At 44.2% G+C, this 19216-nt stretch overlaps 1 protein-coding gene across 2 annotated transcripts in view; it reads left to right on the forward strand.

Annotated features, from left to right (window-relative positions):
* LOC106584450 (DNA-directed RNA polymerase, mitochondrial) overlaps window positions 1-19216 on the forward strand; it is a 47983-nt gene that overhangs the window by 17963 nt on the left and 10804 nt on the right. The window contains exons 6-20 of one of the 2 annotated variants that reach the window (XM_014169805.3): window positions 35-184; window positions 1561-1728; window positions 2555-2725; window positions 3181-3420; window positions 4886-5680; window positions 5833-5955; window positions 6497-6619; window positions 7797-7976; window positions 9558-9644; window positions 10737-10850; window positions 12416-12468; window positions 14021-14119; window positions 14415-14487; window positions 17292-17383; window positions 17981-19058. In XM_014169805.3, coding sequence (XP_014025280.2) covers window positions 35-184; window positions 1561-1728; window positions 2555-2725; window positions 3181-3420; window positions 4886-5680; window positions 5833-5955; window positions 6497-6619; window positions 7797-7976; window positions 9558-9644; window positions 10737-10850; window positions 12416-12468; window positions 14021-14119; window positions 14415-14487; window positions 17292-17383; window positions 17981-18176 — 2664 coding nt within the window. In that variant the 3' untranslated portion in view covers window positions 18177-19058. Of the gene's footprint in view, window positions 1-34; window positions 185-1560; window positions 1729-2554; window positions 2726-3180; window positions 3421-4885; window positions 5681-5832; window positions 5956-6496; window positions 6620-7796; window positions 7977-9557; window positions 9645-10736; window positions 10851-12415; window positions 12469-14020; window positions 14120-14414; window positions 14488-17291; window positions 17384-17980; window positions 19059-19216 lie in introns of those variants that run through there. The other variant, XM_045706004.2, reaches the window with a different exon arrangement.

Here is a 19216-nt window from a genome sequence, read left to right on the forward strand (position 1 = left end):
GGTCTCTCTGAACCCTGACCTGTGTGTGTTTCAGAGGGCGGATGCTAAGTACCCCAAGTTGGCCTTCAGCCTGGAGGAGCTGCGGGAGAGGTTCAGCCGTCAGCTGAGCATGGAGCAGGCCAGCACCATCACCATTCACTCTGTGGAGGCCATGAAGCCTGTTACCCCACACATGGCCAAGATGGTAAACAAACTGCCCCACCCACCTAGATGTATAGTCTGGCCAAACACTGAAATATACTACTATAGTTGTATGGGATAGTGACACACTGAAATATACTACTATAGTTGTATGGGATAGTGACACACTGAAATATACTACTATAGTTGTATGGGATAGTGACACACTGAAATATACTACTATAGTTGTATGGGATAGTGACACACTGAAATATACTACTATAGTTGTATGGGATAGTGACACACTGAAATATACTACTATAGTTGTATGGGATAGTGACACACTGAAATATACTACTATAGTTGTATGGGATAGTGACACACTGAAATATACTACTATAGTTGTATGGGATAGTGACACACTGAAATATACTACTATAGTTGTATGGGATAGTGACACACTGAAATATACTACTATAGTTGTATGGGATAGTGACACACTGAAATATACTACTATAGTTGTATGGGATAGTGACACACTGAAATATACTACTATAGTTGTATGGGATAGTGACACACTGAAATATACTACTATAGTTGTATGGGATAGTGACACACTGAAATATACTACTATAGTTGTATGGGATAGTGACACACTGAAATATACTACTATAGTTGTATGGGATAGTGACACACTGACACAAGGATGGAGTGCCACTGTTCACTATAGTTGTATGGGATAGTGACACACTGAAATATACTACTATAGTTGTATGGGATAGTGACACACTGAAATATACTACTATAGTTGTATGGGATAGTGACACACTGAAATATATTACTATAGTTGTATGGGATAGTGACACACTGAAATATACTACTATAGTTGTATGGGATAGTGACACACTGAAATATACTATGCTTTATTTTGTTTTTAATGGCCCTGAAATTAGCAGACTGGGAGCACGGGGACGAGGGTCCCTGGTGGTTCTGCGATATTTACAGCGGAATGATAATCTACAGCAGAATGATAATGTATTTTGATGGGGCTCTCCTGAGGAGGGGGCGGAGTCATCTAGAGGCCATCTATCTGCTCTGTCAGCTGGGCTCTCTCCTCCTGGCATGGACAGGCAATATGACAGTCCCCTAGATGGAGGGTTGACCCAGTTTCACAACCTGGCTGGAGACCTGTTCTGTTCGATCGCAATATCTGAATCGGAACACATGCTGAATACCACAGATGGTTATTGGCTAGCTAGTCGAGTCCAAATGAAAGTTATAAGGTGTTTGTTTTAACTTGACGTCAACTTTGAACTCATATCCAAAGTGGATCTAAGGCAGAACTTGCTTATGGAACATAGTTAATCATGTTTTCATCCACCAGAACCACAGTACCATGCAGTTCTACTGTGCTGATGGTGGTGTATGTGAATGTTTCAGAGGGCTCTGCTGGCGGAGCAGCGGATGGTGTGGCACAAAGCCCTGGTTGGGGCCCTGAGGGAGAGCAATATGATCCTGGCCAGCATCACCCCGAAGGCCGTCAGACTCAGCCTCTACCCCTACCTCTGTCTGATGGACCAAAAGGACTATGTAGACATCATGATCCAGGTATAAAGCTATTATTATTATTATTATATAACCCACTTAATCCTCTCAACTATCTCTGACCTTGGTTCATATACACTGAGTGTACAAAACATGACATAGACTGACCAGGTTAAAGCTGTGATCCCTTATTGATGTCACTTGTTAAATCCGCTTCAATAAGTGTAGATGAAGGTGAAGAGACAGGTTAAAGAAGGATTTTTAAGCCTTGAGACATGGATTGTGTGTGTGTGTGCCATTTAGAGGGTGAATGGGCAAGACAAAATATTTAAGAGCCTTTGAACAGGGTATGGTAGTAGGTGCCAGGTGCACCGGTTTGTTTCAAGAACTGCAATGCTGCTGGGTTTTTTACGCTCAACAGTTTCCCGTGTGTATCAAGAATGGTCCACCACTCAAAGGACATCCAGCTAACTTGTCACAACTGTGGGAAGCATTGGAGTCAACATGGGCCAGCATCCCTGTGGAACGCTTTCGACACCTTTTGTTCAACTCAATATTAGGGAGGTGTTCCTAATGTTTTGTACACTCAATGCATATACTGTGTCGCTGTTGGTTCAATTCTTATTTTTCTGAGTGGTATCAAATTGTCTGAGCTGGTTGACAAATGATATGAACGTTCTAAAGTTTAATTTGGTGTTCCGCAATGTTCTGTGTTTGGACCCTTCAGGTAAAGCCCACTGCATCCCAACAGTATGTTGGACCTTCACTTCTTTAGACCTCTGATGTATCTAGAGTTCTAAGGTCAGGTTTATTTAGCATCTTTGTAGCGTGATATGTAATGCTATAAAATACAGATGATCCTAATAATGTTGATATTTGTCATTGTCAGAGTCTGTCTAACTTGCCGCCCAGTGGGGAGTCTCTCCACATCCTGGCCAAGGAGCTGGGAAACAGGGTCCACAACAAGTTCTGCATCAGCATGAAGAGCCACAACCAGATGGTGGACAAGCTCAGCCATATCTATAATGAATATGCTGAGCTACTAGCCAAAGACTCTAAGGTATGACACTTCACAGAAATAGAATGGATAGAACAGGCGTCCCCGAGTCAGTGATGGCGTAATGGGTGGACTGGTGGAGATTGCGAGAGTACCCATAGGTGCAAAGCAGGAAGTGTACCCATCAATATGTGTTGTGATTTGTTGATTCAACTCAACTGACATTACAAAAAATACATTCCATTGCATGAGCCACATCAGTTAATATCATTTGAATGAACATTCTACATTACCATAGAAATGTTGCATCACAAGGCAGGCAGCAATTGCGAGTGTACCCATGAGTTTACCAGTCATATTGCCAGCGGTAGAGGTTCCAAGCTCATTCTATTCATTCTATTTCTATGTGTCACTCTTCCACCCACATCTGGTCTTTGTTTTGTTTTTTTGTCTGCCTGCAATTACAAGACGTATTAAATCATTGACTTACTGTTTGACTTCCTTACTGTACGGTGCAGGAATTTGACGTATTGCCTAGGGAGCGATGGTGGAAGGTGGAGGCGGAGCATAGCTCTGGTCCCTCCCTGCTGGGGGACAATACCCAATGGCCCCACACGGTGGTGGTGGAGCTGGGTACCTACCTGGTGGACCTCATGGTCAAGCACATGAAGGTGAACAGTGATATCCTCAGCCCTGCCTATGACAGGAAGTTCATCCCTGTCCTCTACCACATGTACACCTTCCGCAGTAACAAACAGGTAAATCGTATAATACATTTTGAAGTGATTTATGCCAGTAATTGTTTTTCACCAGATTTCCAAGGCTTCGGGTCATTTTCGTGACATCTCATTTTGGTCTTCACATCGACATTTTATGAGCGAAATCAGTTAGTGCAGCAGTGAGAAGGTGCCATAACATAACAGGCTACCTTGGTTTTGGAAAGGGCTGTCTGTTATAGCTGCTATGTCTGTCTCTTCAGCTCTTCTCACAGCCCAGCTCCCTCATATTATTCTCTCTGCCTGCACGGTATGGGCTCATAAGGGCTCATAAGCATATGAATAATAAAACCGCGTTCCCTGCCAGAGTGGACGGCGGTGCAGTTGACTAAAAGCCAATTTATGCTTCATCCGTAAATTTGGTTGGAGGCTCTGTATGGCGAGTGTGATGCAGTTGCTCCGTACCACATCGCTGTGTGTCTCCCACATTTGTTTATAATGCGGAGGGCTCCGTATTGCTCCGCGTTGACTTGATTGGTTGACGGTAGGTGGGGGCGGGAGGTCCTGTATAAACACAAACTCACTTCCTTGACAATTTTCTTCACAACAGCTCTGCGCTGCTTTGCGAAGCGCAATAATTACAAATTCCCTGACTTGTGTACAGGCCGTGTCACTGTATATGCTGCACAGCCAATGCAGATGTCGGATTGACCATGCAGCACATTTAAGATGTGTGTTATCCGAAATAATCATATTTTTTTACTGTCCCCTTAATTGGCTGGCTGATTGACTGCCCTGGGATAACTGACAAGGAAGTTAAGACACTTTCTATTTTGTCCTCTGAGCCTCGTTCCTGGTGTAAAAGAAGTGCCTGCCGGTATCTCAATCCGCTGTGGGTTTCAAAGCTGGTCTCTGGCCACTCCTCCCTGTGCTGGCTCAGGGGGTAGAGGCTAGGGCAGCAGGGGTGCAGCCTAATGATTTTTACAGCATGCAGAGTTGTTAGGCTGCACAATGCTTCTCTCATTTATTTTTCATGGAATATCTGCCTGGTTGATGGACTGGATTTGTTATATCTCTCTGGTTGAAGGACTGAATCTGTTGTCTCTGTGTGTGTTAGACTGCACTGTTGGTTTATACAGTATGTTTTCTACAATGCTGTGTATCTCTGTGGGTTTGCTTGGTGAAACCTTTCAGGTAGTAGCTAATTAGTCTCCGGCTGTCCCGTGATTAAAACTGCTATGAACCAGATGCCTTAGCTGGTAACCACAGTATTTACATCATCACAATTACACTTAGTCAGGAAATAAATCAGCCGCATGCGCTCTCCACCAGAAGCCATGGTTAATGTGGTGGCGTTGTCACAGCAAATAAGGCTGCCTGTTTTACTGAAGCTTAATTAAAACTTTCAGCTCTGCTTTCGAGGAGACATTTAATTTGACTGGTACTGTACCTGTGTTTTTGTATTTCATGTATTTAATTGGATCTCTCGTGTTGTGATTGGCTGCAGGTTGGCTTCATCAAGCCGCACCCCATCCTGACACAGATGCAGCAGGACGCCATGGAGACCACGCTGACCTTTGACTCCTACGTGATGCCCATGCTGTGCCCGCCCGTGCCCTGGACCTCGGCCAAGTTCGGCGCCTACCTCCTCACCCCCACCAAGATGATGCGCACGGTGGTTGGCGCCAACCAGCATGAGATCCTGCTGGAGAAGTGCCAGGACGCTGACCTGCATGCCGTGCTGGACTCCCTCAACCAGCTAGGCAACGCGGCTTGGAGGATCAACCAGCCCCTGCTGGACATCATCATCTCCATCTTCAACGATAAGGGCAATGAGAAGCTGGATGTCCCGCCGCCCAACTCCGAGGCCCCCAAGATCCTCCGCTACAGCCAGCAGGACTTGGCCACCTACTCCTCAGCCGAGAAGGCCCACTTTAAGAGGGAGCTGGTCAAGGCTAAGAAGAAGTGCAGTGAGATGCACAGCCTCAGGATGGACGCCCTCTATAAACTCTCCATCGCCAACCACATGAGGGACGAGGTCTTCTGGTTCCCCCACAACATGGACTTCCGCGGGCGGACGTACCCGTGCCCACCCTACTTCAACCACCTGGGCAGCGATGTGACCAGGGCCATCCTGGTGTTTGCGGAGGGGAAGCCCCTGGGGCCGGGCGGTCTGAAATGGCTGAAGATCCACCTGGTCAACCTGACAGGCTTGAAGAAACGCAGCTCGCTGGCCAGCAGGTTGGAGTACGCCAACACAATCATGGACGACATCCTGGACTCTGCAGACAACCCCCTCAACGTCAGTCTGCTAACAATGTGTCCTGTTTGTTATCATACTGTTACAGCTCATAGATTGTGGTTGTAATATTCTACCCACTGAGAGATAATTTAACCATTGATCTGTGGTATCTGATACTGTATTGTGTGTGTGTGTGTGTGTTTCCACGGCAGGGTAAGAAGTGGTGGCAGAATGCAGATGAACCCTGGCAAGCCTTGGCCTGCTGTATGGAGATAGCCAACGCTGTCAGATCGCCTGACCCCACACACTTCATCTCCCACTTTCCTGTACATCAGGTAATGACACTGACCTCTAACCCCCGCCCCTTGACCTTCCATTTAGATCTGAAAGGATTAGATGGGTATATGCAATACGGTCATAGCTCCATATTACCCTCTGAAAGAATAGGTGTAAGTTTTGCTATATTGCATACTCCTAGGGTCTAAGGGTCCATTTTGTTTAGCTCCCCTCTAAAGGTTCTCCAATTTACAACCTCTTAACAGGCGGTGTCTCACTTATGCGCTATACTGTTATTTTAGAGGCCTCATCAAAGTTAACAAGGCAAACCCTCCCCTGACACCATTTTGGGGAAATGGTTGTTATGTCACTTGACTTTGTGCTCAGTCACTGCCCTGGCTGATCCATCCTAAATGGTGTGTTCAGACATCAGTTAACTTCTCTGTTGGTTGGGCTCTGTAGAGCTGAGCAGCTCATTGACCTCGTCTGTCTGTGCTTCTTCAGGACTCATCCATGGCCTCGATTTAAGCTTTTATTTGCCACCCCAATAAAAGTGTCTTATTTATATTTCTCTCTTCACTCCCTCCTTCCTCCCCTCAGGATGGTTCATGTAATGGTCTCCAGCACTACGCAGCCCTGGGTCGGGACGTGATCGGTGCCACCTCTGTGAACCTAATTCCCTGTGAGGTGCCCCAGGATGTCTACAGCGGGGTGGCACAGCAGGTCAGTCAGCCTGGGCACCAGAGGGCGCCAGTGGGCAGTGGCGGGGTGATTGCATTGCCCTGCTCCTACCACCTATAATGTAGAATTAACACACAAGGTCAAAACAGTTGCTGAAATCCATAGTTTATCAATGAATAAATAATGTTGTACTTGAAGAGTGTCTCATTATTGAGCTTGCTCCTTTATTTATCTAGGTGGTTGGATACCTAGGGAACAACGGTGTACTTTTTCCTTAGCACAGTCTGCAATAACAGCACCTGCTCTCCTCAGACTAGTCAGAGCAGACTTTACTTTACCTCTCACCCCAGGCCTCCCTGAGCCCAGTCCCTGCAGCGTAGAAGGCACAGCCCAAGGATTTTGCGCTGACCAAGCTACCTATTTTAGATGGGAGACAATTTGAGTCTATGCTGAGAGCGGAGATGCATTTATGCTGTGTTTTAAAAAAAGCCAAAAACATCAAGTCGCGTTTAGCTGGAGCGTATGCGTCAATGAGCTGGACTGCTTTCAGAATGCTGCTGTGGCAGCGCTTCCTGCTCCCTTCTCCTCATTGGGGCGGCAGGTAGCCTAGTGGTTAGAGCGTTGGACTAGTAACAGAAAGGTTGCAAGATCAAATCCCAGAGCTGACAAGGTAAAAATCTGTCGTTCTGCCCCTGAACAAGGCAGTTAACCCACTGTTCCTAGGCCGTCATTGAAAATAAGAATTTGTTCTTAACTGACTTGCCTAGTTAAGTAAAGATAAAATTGTCCAGTCAACCGCTTATTAGAAAGCAGCTGATGAAATCAGCTCCACTCCGAGTCTTGGAGGACAAACACCTCCAGTACATACAGGGCACCAATCATCAAGGCAACAATGTTTACAGGAAGGACACACCTGGTGTGTCTTTAAGGTGATTGCAGTTCATTGATTTAGACTGTTCGCTTGTAGAAGGTTCTGTACAGGCTATACAGCAAACTGCTGCTAAAGCCACTGGCCTGTTGAATCAATGTGTGATAACTGTGTCATTCACTGACAGTCTAAATCAATGTACTGTCTGCAGCCCAATGTGGTTCTCTTATGCTCCCATGTTATGCTATAGGACTGTCAGAGTTAATGTATGATACTCTTTTGAGTCAGTACGGTTCCCTTTAGACAAGATGACAGTCAGACTGTGTGTTTGGTGCTCTGTGTGTTTTATAGGTGGAGGAGTTCCGTGCGCGGGACTCAGAGAAGGGTCTGAAGATCGCCCAGGTGCTGGAGGGCTTCATCAGCAGGAAGGTGGTGAAGCAGACGGTGATGACGGTGGTGTACGGGGTGACACGCTACGGAGGACGCCTCCAGATAGAGAAGAGGCTCAAGGAGGTCGATGACTTCCCCAAGGTACGGCCTACCAGTCATCTATGTAATTGTTGGTTTTTGATGTCACAAGCTGTGGCCTTTCTGGATGAATAGTATCACATAATCATCTCCTATAACATACGACTGTGTTACGAGTAATGTGACACGTGTCATACTGACAGCTGTGAGACGTCTTAAACTGTATCTGTCTATATTAGCTATTGATTTTATTATTCTTTAGCTACTTCACATAAGCACACAGACCTATTATAATACCTAATCTCATCTTAACCTAATCTTATTTCATCTTGTGTGTTTCCCGTCTAACAGCCAGGGAAATTGTCTCATTAGTTGAACAGGGAATCTGGGAACAATGTAATGGGAACTGTTATTACTGTGAAAACCGCCTTATCCCATTGAAATGCAGTTGTTTGGCAGCCATATTGGAAAAAGGCTTCTGTGGGGTTAAAGAGTGAATTCTGTGATATACCTGTATCTACAAATCTTTTTAAAACACTGTTTATTTTTTTATCTTTATTTAACTAGGCAAGTCAGTTAAGAACAAACTCTTATTTTCAATGACAGCCTAGGAACAGTGGGTTTACTGCCTTGTTCAGGGGCAGAACGACAGATTTTTACCTTGTCAGCTCAGGGATTTGATCTTGCAACCTTTCGGTTACTAGTCCAACGCTCTAACCACTAGGCTACCTGCCGCCCCAATGTGAAGTTCATATAGCACTGTAATGTGACGTTCATACTTCTGATATCCATTTAGTTGAGCGCAGCAATATCATCATGAATTTATACCTTTTCTTTTCAGTCGAATTTTACACCAAAATCATTGATACCTATTAAAATGGTGATTATTATAACCTACTGCAACCATGTTCAATAGGCGGACCGCAGGCCAGATCCAGACCCAGAATGGGGTCAATACGATTTGGTCCGGGATTCGACTCCTGGTATCATATGAACACACATGTAAAATTGCAGGCAATATGTAACTTTTTCGGGGACACGACTAGTTCCTAACTGACTTGCCTAGTTAAATAAATAAAATAAATACATTGTCATTGAATGCAAGTCTAAGAAGCGACAGATCTGTTCTATGTGTGCTATTTCTATGCTTCCCATTAAGTTTAATTTGGAGTCTTTTACTTTCAGTTTTGTACACCATCTTCAAACAGCTGAAAATACAATATTTTTGGTTATGGAAAATATATTTCACAGCGGTTTAGATGGTACAATGATTCTCTACACTATACTTGCTTGTTTTGTCACAAACTACATTTAGGCAAAATGTTAGAATTGTAGCAACCAGGAAATGGCGGAGCGATTTCTGCATAGTTCATCTTTAAAACGGCAAATGTTTTCTCTTTGCCAACAAGAGGGGTGTGAACAGTTCGGGGTTGCGAGGTGGAGGTTTGTTACAATGCAACCCCCCCTATTCAAATCAACCCAGGAGTTATTTTATGGAACAGCACATCATTTACCTTGTGGAGTTCCTCTGGATTCTGTGCTTGGTCTTTTACTCATTTTGATTATGTGCCTATAAATAAATATACATGTGTTGGATTTGGATATATGTATTGTTCTGCCATTGAGATTGTGTTGTGATTGCAGGAGTACATATGGGATGCCTCTCACTACCTGGTCCAACAGGTGTTCAGCAGTCTGAAGGAGATGTTCACCGGCACCAGGGAGATCCAGGTACCCTGCATGACACACATTACTAATATATCCATTTACCAGCTCCACAGTTGACCCAGCACTTATTATTAACGACTATAGTTTGCTTTACTATTAGCACAGTAGCCGTGCTCGTTCATCATATGCATGGGCTCATGCATTAAAACCATTAGAGAAAGAATGATCAGTGTAGCTTTATGGTGAGGGCACACAGCCCCAGCTCAAATGAAATATTCCCCCTTCATCTTGCTCCGGCTCCCGGTTCGTCTCTAAATTGGTCAGGTCCTGCTGGGTCTACACAGCAGTCTCAAGAAGAGTGCAGCGGTGGCTAGTTACAGTACATGATCAACCCCTCCCCCTCTCCCCCTCCTCCCTGTACCTGGCTGGGAGTTCCTGGATGAAGGAGGGGGAGAGGTAGGATGATTAGGAGGGGAAAGAGGGCCAGAAAGCAGTCTGATTAATGGGCCAGCTTTGGGCCTGCCTGCTAGCTGGGTCGTGTGGATCAGTTGGTAGAGCATGACACTTGTAATGCCAGGGTTGTGGATTCGATTGCCATGGGGACCAGCATAACAATGTACGCACTCACTACTTTAAATCTCTCTGGATAAGAAATGATTCAAATGTGAAATGTAAATATTAGTCTCCTACACTGAGGCTGTGGATGAGGACCTCTAGGACCCTAATGCTCTCTCTTGAATGGAAGCCATATATGTCAGACTCGGCAACAGCCAGGCCAGCACTGTTGCTCTGTTATATCTATGCTAGTGTTCTGTTGTCTGCAAGCAACAACGCACCACCTGTTTCTTTGAAAACTCTCCATTTGTTTGCACGGATAGATATAATCACGGAAGAAACTGCATCTAAGTTTAAACTGATCATACTTTCAAGCTGCTGAGTGAATGTAATGTGTCTATATTCTCACATTTTCCTCAATTTCACAAACATCCTAATTTGAGCACAAATGTACTCACCAGTGAACAGTGGGTGATGGAAGTGAATTGAATCCCCTAGATCTGATGTGTATCTACAGTAGCTGGCAGCAGAGGAGTAGAATGCTGTGACCTGGTATTTCAAGTGTCCTACTTTCACTCAGTAGCTACCTCTCTGTTTCAGGACTGGCTGACGGAGAGCGCCAGGCTCATTGCTAAATCGGGCAACACGGTGGAGTGGGTGACGCCCCTGGGCCTGCCCATCATTCAACCCTACCACCGGACCCGGACGCAGATGGTAAGACTAAATGTTGCTTACTCTAGATGTTGCTTAGTTAGAGCTTAGAGAAGCATGAAAGTAACTCTCCAGTGTTTCCAGATATCTTATGAAATATGACCGAAATGAATGACAATATAAAAAAAGGTATTTAAGTATGTTCTAAAGCAGCTGTTCTGTGTTGGAATGGTGTGGGCGTACTCCAACAACAGCGTATGGGCGTATACTGGTCATTAAAAATATTAATGCGAGTAGGCCGCTGATTGGCCAGCTCATCCTCCATGAGGAAATAGTAAGCATTTTTGAAACAGTCTGTTTGAGATACAAGTTTGAGGTGGGGTTTTTGAAGTGTTTTTGTTTTCTCCAATGTATGCTTTGACCATATACGAGTATAGGTTGAGTCAACAACATTATTTGGCTATGAGTTAACAGAATATTAACTTTCATTGGACAGTTGAACGTCTTACACCCAAGCAGCGAGCCTTCCTTTTTTGTCCCGCTACACTTGTCCACAGTAAAGTTACCCTGTACCGCTGTGCTGGTATACGAGTGCGTACATGTCAAACGTAATCCTTTTCAAAGGGAAATATGAGAGTATTTATACAATATATGTTCTATAGCTTAATCAATCTGGCTGTGGTAACTATTAATGCCTGTCACATGTCCACTGGAGAGATCATGAAAATAACAAGCAGGTCCCTTTCCCCCCCTAATTGACCCACCTGGCAGACATCTTATTGTTTGGCTATTGGTGTGTCTTGAACTGGTAGAGGGGCCTGAAAGCAGTAACCAATTACAGGGCTCTCTTCACCTCACTTGACCTCTGCTGACCTCACTGACAGACAGGGGGAGGAAACCTCTGAAAGCTCCATCTCTCAAATTATCCTCAGCACTTCAGGTCTTTATCAACTGTGTCCTGGCCTGTCTCTGTCCCGGCTCAGTGCACTGCCACCTTGAGCAGGGCTCCTCTACTGCTCTTTGTGTGTGTGTGTGTGGTGTGTGTGTGTGTGTGTGTGTGTGTGTGTGTGTGTGTGTGTGCAGTTGTATGCGTGTTTCTGTATAAGCACTTTGTGACATCTGCTGATGTAAAAATGGCTTTAGAAATTGATTTGAAAGTGACGGGCTCCATTTTTCACCTCAGCCTGGTCAAACGCCTCTCTTCTGTGACGGCGCCTACAGTTGCTAGCGGTGTGTTTCTGCTCTGTCAATAGATGTTGTTGAGATATTGCGCACTAGTTAGAATCACTCCTAGGGGACAAACTCTTTGTTAACATGTCTCAGTAGGCTTGTATTTAGCATGCTAGCTCAAGTCAGGTTTTACCAGTAATGAATGTCCTATTGTCATGTCTGTTACCTCTGAGCACTTGTAGGTCAATCAGAGGCATTCAATAAAAATGTACTCCACATTAATTTGATCTTCCATCAATTTGTTAGAAATAAGGACCGATTTGGGTGGTGGGAGTCTACCCTGTTTGTGGACAGAATGTCTAATCCTAATCCAGTGTCCCCTCCACAATTTCATTGAGTGAAATGACCTACCTGACTCACTCATGTCGTCCTCCCTTTTCCCCTCATGTCTGCTGCAGCTGAAGGGTACCATCCAGGACCTAAGTCTCCAGATCACCCATGACTCTAAACAGTAAGTTCTTCTCCATCCCACTGTTTTGCACCAGCTGCCTTATCTGCTTGGTCTGTTTCACAAGCGTTCCCGGAAATCTCGCAATGTTGCACCTCTGGGTTTAGAAACTCTGTGGCATGATGCTCCCTCATCGTCTCTGTGAGTGAATGTCTGGGCTCTACAGTGCGACCATTTTACTCATGTGCCTAAAAATAGATCTGTGCGAACTGAAAAAGTAGCGTGAGCACATGTGCGAGTTGTGATACAGCATATAGCAAAAAACATCCTGCCATAGCTATTTTCAAACTAGTTCTGCTGTTTTGTTTTATAGCTGGTAGCTAATCACACAAAAAATCACATAAATAAGAATTATTTCTTATTTCTACGCAAAGAACTACGTAGAGTCCCATATATCCCACCTCGCACAGCAACAGTGCCTTGGTCACTGAGTGAAACACTGAAAGATACATTTTTAGAAGCACACAGGAATAGAAGTAGATATAATTTACACTAAAGTGTGAATTTATCCTTGTGTTTCTTGGCTATTTACATAATTTGTTCAGTGTTAGTTTGAGCTAGCTCAACTGCTACAAACAAAGATGGACCTCTCAGACAGACATGCGAATCTCATGTTACCGAGGTAAAGGTCCGCCCCTTAAAGGGGGAGATGAACATTTGTCTCACCCAGGTGACTCAAATGTACTTTCGTTGTGCTCCTAAATGTGGTCCTTGTTAAAAATGTCAGTGTAGAGCCTTGAATTTGCACATCCCATGTCATGTAGCCTAAGCGTTAACGATGAGTCAAAATCCACTTAGCCTTATTATTTTTTTCTGGTATATTCATTGATTTTCTTTCGCATTTCATGTAGCAGCTCCCTTTCGAGCGTTAACCTGTTCAATAGTTTTATTCATATGGGCCACAGAAAGCGAGATCACACAGTGATCCGGAGCAACAGGGGCTTTCAAGCAAGACTCAGTGTTATTTTATTCGACACGAGTATAAAAGTCATTTAGCTCGTTTGGGAGTTCTGCGTCACTGCATTTCACGGCTGGGTTTCCCTTTGTAATCAGTTATCGTCTGCAAGTGTCGGTGCCGGTGTAATAGGATTCCAGCTCGTCGGAGGTTGTAGCGGGCGTTCTTGTATACGTCCGTGTCCCATTCCTTGTAAGCGGCCCGTGACTGATGTGGTAAACTCCTCAATGGACATTTACATTTCTCCAACCTTTCAGTTGGAAGACAGTAGCCAAAACAGCTGCAAAGACGGCAATATGTTTTCCTTTCTCGCCAACACCCAAAGGGGCTGTGGGCTTACACAGGACATCTAAAGGAAGTGGAAGTATAGAGTGCGGTTGTATTGGTGAGCTGCCTTCTATCAGTTGAACATCTGTTTTTTTTCTTTGTTATTAATTCATACTGACCTACCTGTGCACTGATCCGTGGACTAAGACACTGGCTTTTCAGGTGCTTGTGTCATCAGGGACTTAATTGTGTGTGGGTGCACGAGAGAGACACACTGTGTGTGTAACTGTACGCTTTCTCTGTGAACAACTGTTCTTTGTTTTCTGTCCACAGGAAGCCAGACACAGTGAAACAGAAGAATGCCTTCCCTCCTAACTTCATCCATTCTCTGGACTCCACACACATGATGCTGACTGCTCTCTACTGCTACAGGTACACTAAGTACTGACCTCTCACCTCTGACCCCCACCACACAGGACGGACCTCTGATCACATTCCCTACCACACTCTATCACCATTCAGCTGATGCACTGTCTGCTCTCAAGACCCATCTGAATAACAATTTCTGTTTGATCCCATAAACTATTGTCATAGTATGTCACGTTGTCTCAAATCTCAGTATGTCTCACAGGCTGTGTAACCTCATATTACGGTGTCCAGTTTCCACGATTTCCTTCCACGACGTCTAGCCCTATGTCTCATGTTTCTACTCTGTGTGCTCCTCTAGCGCCGGCCTTACATTCGTCTCCGTCCACGACTGCTTCTGGACCCACGCCCTTACAGTCGACACGATGAACAAGGTACTTTAGTACAGTACAATCCTCACCTTCATTACTGTAACTTTTACAGTCTTAGCACACAGCTCCCCTGTATCCTACCTTTTTATAGGCCTTCCCCAATGTCAATTACTTTACACCACTGTCTGCCTGGCCCTTAATACATGCCGTTACAGCTGTTGGCAGGCAGCGCCATATGTCCCGGTGTTGCGTCCTGTCACAGAGGGCCCTTACAAAGTGTATATATGACTGTGTTTCCCTGCCCCTCAGGACTTCAAGGTGTCAACAATACTAAATGGTTTCAACTAGATACAGTGAGGGGGAAAAAGTATTTGATCCCCTGCTGATTTTGTACGTTTGCCCACTGACAAAGAAATTATCAGTCTCTATAATTTTAATGGTAGGTTTATTTGAACAGTGAGAGACAGAATAACAACAACAAAAAATCCAGAAAAACGCATGTCAAAAATGTTTTCCCTCATTTTAATGAGGGAAATAAGTATTTGACCCCCTCTCAATCAGAAAGATTTCTGGCTCCCAGGTGTCTTTTATACAGGTAACGAGCTGAGATTAGCAGCACACTCTTAAAGGGAGTGCTCCTAATCTCAGCTTGTTACCTGTATAAAAGTCACCTGTTCACAGAAGCAATCAATCAATCAATCAGATTCCAAACTCTCCACCATGGCCAAGACCAAAGAGCTCTCCAAGGATGTCAGGGACAAGATTGTAGACCTACACAAGGCTGGAATGGGCTACAAGACCATCGCCAAGCAGCTTGGTGAGAAGGTGACAACATTTGGTGCGATTATTCGCAAATGTAAGAAAAACAAAAGAACTGTCAAACTCCCTCAGCCTGGGGCTCCATGCAAGATCTCACCTCATGGAGTTGCAATGATCATAAGAACGGTGAGGAATCAGCCCAGAACTACACGGGAGGATCTTGTCAATGATCTCAAGGCAGCTGGGACCATAGTCACCAAGAAAACAATTGGTAACACACTACGCCGTGAAGGACTGAAATCCTGCAGCGCCCGCAAGGTCCCCCTGCTCAAGAAAGCACATATACATGCCTGTCTGAAGTTTGCCAATGAACATCTGAATGATTCAGAGGACAACTGTGTGAAAGTGTTGTGGTCAGATGAGACCAAAATGGAACTCTTTGGCATCAACTCAACTCGCCGTGTTTGGAGGAGGAGGAATGCCTCCTATGACCCCAAGAACACCATCCCCACCGTCAAACATGGAGGTGGAAACATTATGCTTTGGGGGTGTTTTTCTGCTAAGGGGACAGGACAACTTCACCGCATCAAAGGGACGATGGACGGGGTCACGTACTGTCAAATCTTGGGTGAGAACCTCCTTCCCTCAGCCAGGGCATTGAAAATGGGTCGTGGATGGGTATTCCAGCATGACAATGACCCAAAACACACGGCCAAGGCAACAAAGGAGTGGCTCAAGAAGAAGCACATTAAGGTCCTGGAGTGGCCTAGCCAGTCTCCAGACCTTAATCCCATAGAAAATCTGTGGAGAGAGCTGAAGGTTCGAGTTGCCAAACGTCAGCCTCGAAACCTTAATGACTTGGAGAAGATCTGCAAAGAGAAGTGGGACAAAATCCCTCCTGAGATGTGTGCAAACCTGGTGGCCAACTACAAGAAACGTCTGACCTCTGTGATTGCCAACAAGGGTTTTGCCACCAAGTACTAAGTCATGTTTTGCAGAGGGGTCAAATACTTATTTCCCTCATTAAAATGCAAATCAATTTATAACATTTTTGACATGCGTTTTTCTGGATTTTTTTGTTATTTTGTCTCTCACTGTTCAAATAAACCTACCATTCAAATTATACACTGATCATTTCTTTGTCAGTGGGCAAACGTACAAAATCAGCAGGGGATCAAATACTTTTTTCCCTCACTGTAACACAGCCACAGTCTAAATTTACTATATCGTCAAAACATTCTGAAAACAAAGAGTTTATTTAAGCTTAGAGTTAGGCATAAGGTTAGCAATGTGGTTAAGGTTAGGTCTAAAATCAGATTTTAAGAAGAAAAATTGTACGAATAGGTAGGGTTTATGACTTTGTGGCTGTGTTAACGAGTGATGACCAGACTATATTGAGATGCTCCGGTTCTATAAAGATCCAGACTATCCGAATTACCATAATGGTATTTCTGTATGAATTATGTGAAGAAAAGGGCTTCCAACTGTTATTTCTTCATCCACTCTCCAGTGATTAGTATTGAAGAGGTTATTTCTCAGTATTGTTATTTCTTGTCATGTTTAAATCTCAGTGCTCTTCCCTAATTTCATAGCCAATTGAACAAAAAGCAAGGGGAAACGCTCAAAATAACTAGGTCAGCACCTCAACATATGACATGGTATTTTATTAAAGATGCACTCCAGAATCTGAAACACAACAATTGGATTCGTAACATATCATATGAATTGAAGACAACAACAAAAATAAGAAATTCAGGACGTAACGTATCACGCTAAATGGATGACGTACTGTAGTACACAATTTGATAACGTAGTACATACAAAACAGGGCCCACTTTTGGCTCGTGACCACCACCTTCGCAACTACTGGCTGAAATATTACAAAAGTTTGAGTGCATCTTTAGGTCATTCTTCAGGAATGCATTAAATTGGTCCTGACCCGACAGCGGTAATGATTGGCACCAATCACTCTACCTAGTCTTCTATCCCCTCCCTCCTCCTTTTCCACCTCTGCTTCTCTCCCCCTGTCAGTGTTGAATAGAGCGGTTGGTTGGGTGTTGGGAGTACAGTAGAGTGGCTGAGCATGTTGTGCTCTCTTGGGTTGCCAGGTTTGCCGGGAGCAATTTGTGGCACTACACAGCCAGCCCATCCTTCAAGAGCTGTCCAATTTCCTACTGCAGAAATACTGCTCTGGGCTATCGTAAGTTTCTACAACACACACTTACGCACAAACTGGACCACTGGCCCACCTCACTGGCAGAGCAGTTTGGTTTCATTTGCACATCATTATTATGAAGATAAGAACAAGACAGGAAAAAGTTAAAACCCCCCACACTTTTATATAAATAAACATCACACTATTTTATCTCAGAATGTATGTCAGTGTGCATATTTACTGAATACGTTGCTCAACAAAAAGTACATACATTGGCACCGCCAATCCCACTGCCTCTCAGCCATGTATGCATAAAACAGCGTTTCCCAAACTAAGGAGTCGCGTCGCCTGATTTTTAAAATAGTGTTGTGAGAGAAACTTATATTTTAAATCAAGCTTGGTTCTTAGAACCGGGGTTACGTTAGTAACCTATGGTAGCAGTTAAATCTGTTTGTAATGAACATAGAGGGTTCAGTTTTCTTCCTTCAAATGTGCCCACATAATAAAAATACTCTAGAGCAGCCTTTCTTAAAGTGTGGGTCGCGACGTGTCAGAGTACATTTTATAATTCTTTCGTTAATTACTGGAATTGATTTGGCCAAGTGTATCTCTGCTCTCTGCTTAGCAGTGGTCTCTGTTCAGTTTGGCAGCTGCGGGAGAGGGAGATGCCCGTGTACTTCGCGGTTCACCGGATCGTTTTTCTACAGTTTTCTTGAAGATCACTCTGCGACACACGATACAGCGCTATCGTTCAGCAGCAGATGATGTCCTGTCAGCCACTGACTTGTCATTCCCACTTGCCATCACTCACCGCTATCATCAAATGGACTCATGCTAGCCACAAGTTCTGACTGAGCTCAATTGTCATGAAACGCAAATACAGGGATGAGTTTCTCTCTTTCATACAAAAGCTGCGAAATAACGAGGAGCGCCCACAATGTGTTTTGTGTGGGGAGTGCTTAATGTTAGTAATGAGTCTCTCAAAACGAACAAATTAATACAACGACACGCCCTGGCCAAGCATACAGCATTATGGTAAACCCAGGGAGTTCTTTCAGAACAGGGCAGAATGCTTCAGGAAACAGTGCTTCGACAGTGGACAAGTCAACTAGCAAGGCATTGTTGTAATTTTATAACAGGCGATGATAAGCAGAAATAAGGGAGTACGAACTCTCGTAGTAGATGTGAGTTTCGCTTTCAAACAATCCCGTGGCCTTATAACTTACACAGCTAATAGCTAACATTAGCCAAAGCAAGCTAACTAGTTACTGATGGTGCAACCCTTAGTAACAGTACAGATAAAGATTAAAAAAGATCAGGCCTACTGTACATATTACTGTTGTTAGGGTTGAACTGGCTATTTGTATGCATAACCTTTATAATATACTGGGGAAGCTATGCTACAATATTAAGTATATGAACTGCGAGTAAATCAACTGAAGACAAGAAGAACTACAACCGGCAACAGGAAGTGCGTCACGACGCTGGGATCAGCCTACACGCCGACGACAGGAGGAGCAAGTTTAAACCACGCTCCTCCTCCCTCGGACAGGCCAGCATTGAGCAGGAACTATCTCTGTCAGTATAAAAGAGAGAACAATAGGATGTGTCGCTCTTCTTCTCTGTTTTGCCCTGCGAGGTAAAACAGCGAGACCGTATATACGAACAACCCATTTACCACACACGTGTTTGCATTAATTAAAGTACAGCTAAATCAGAAGTTACTATGTGCTGACTATTTTGTTCTGATACCAGAAACGAACTGTCGCAACATTAACACTGTAGAAATGATTGTTAAAAACGAGTCTAGAATGGAACTGTTGCTGTTAAAATACAAATAATAATTAATATTCTGAACTGGAATAAACTGATTGACGA

This window comes from Salmo salar, chromosome 23 (genome assembly GCF_965601325.2).
Source record: "Salmo salar chromosome 23, fSalSal1, whole genome shotgun sequence".
Lineage (NCBI taxonomy): Eukaryota > Metazoa > Chordata > Actinopteri > Salmoniformes > Salmonidae > Salmo > Salmo salar.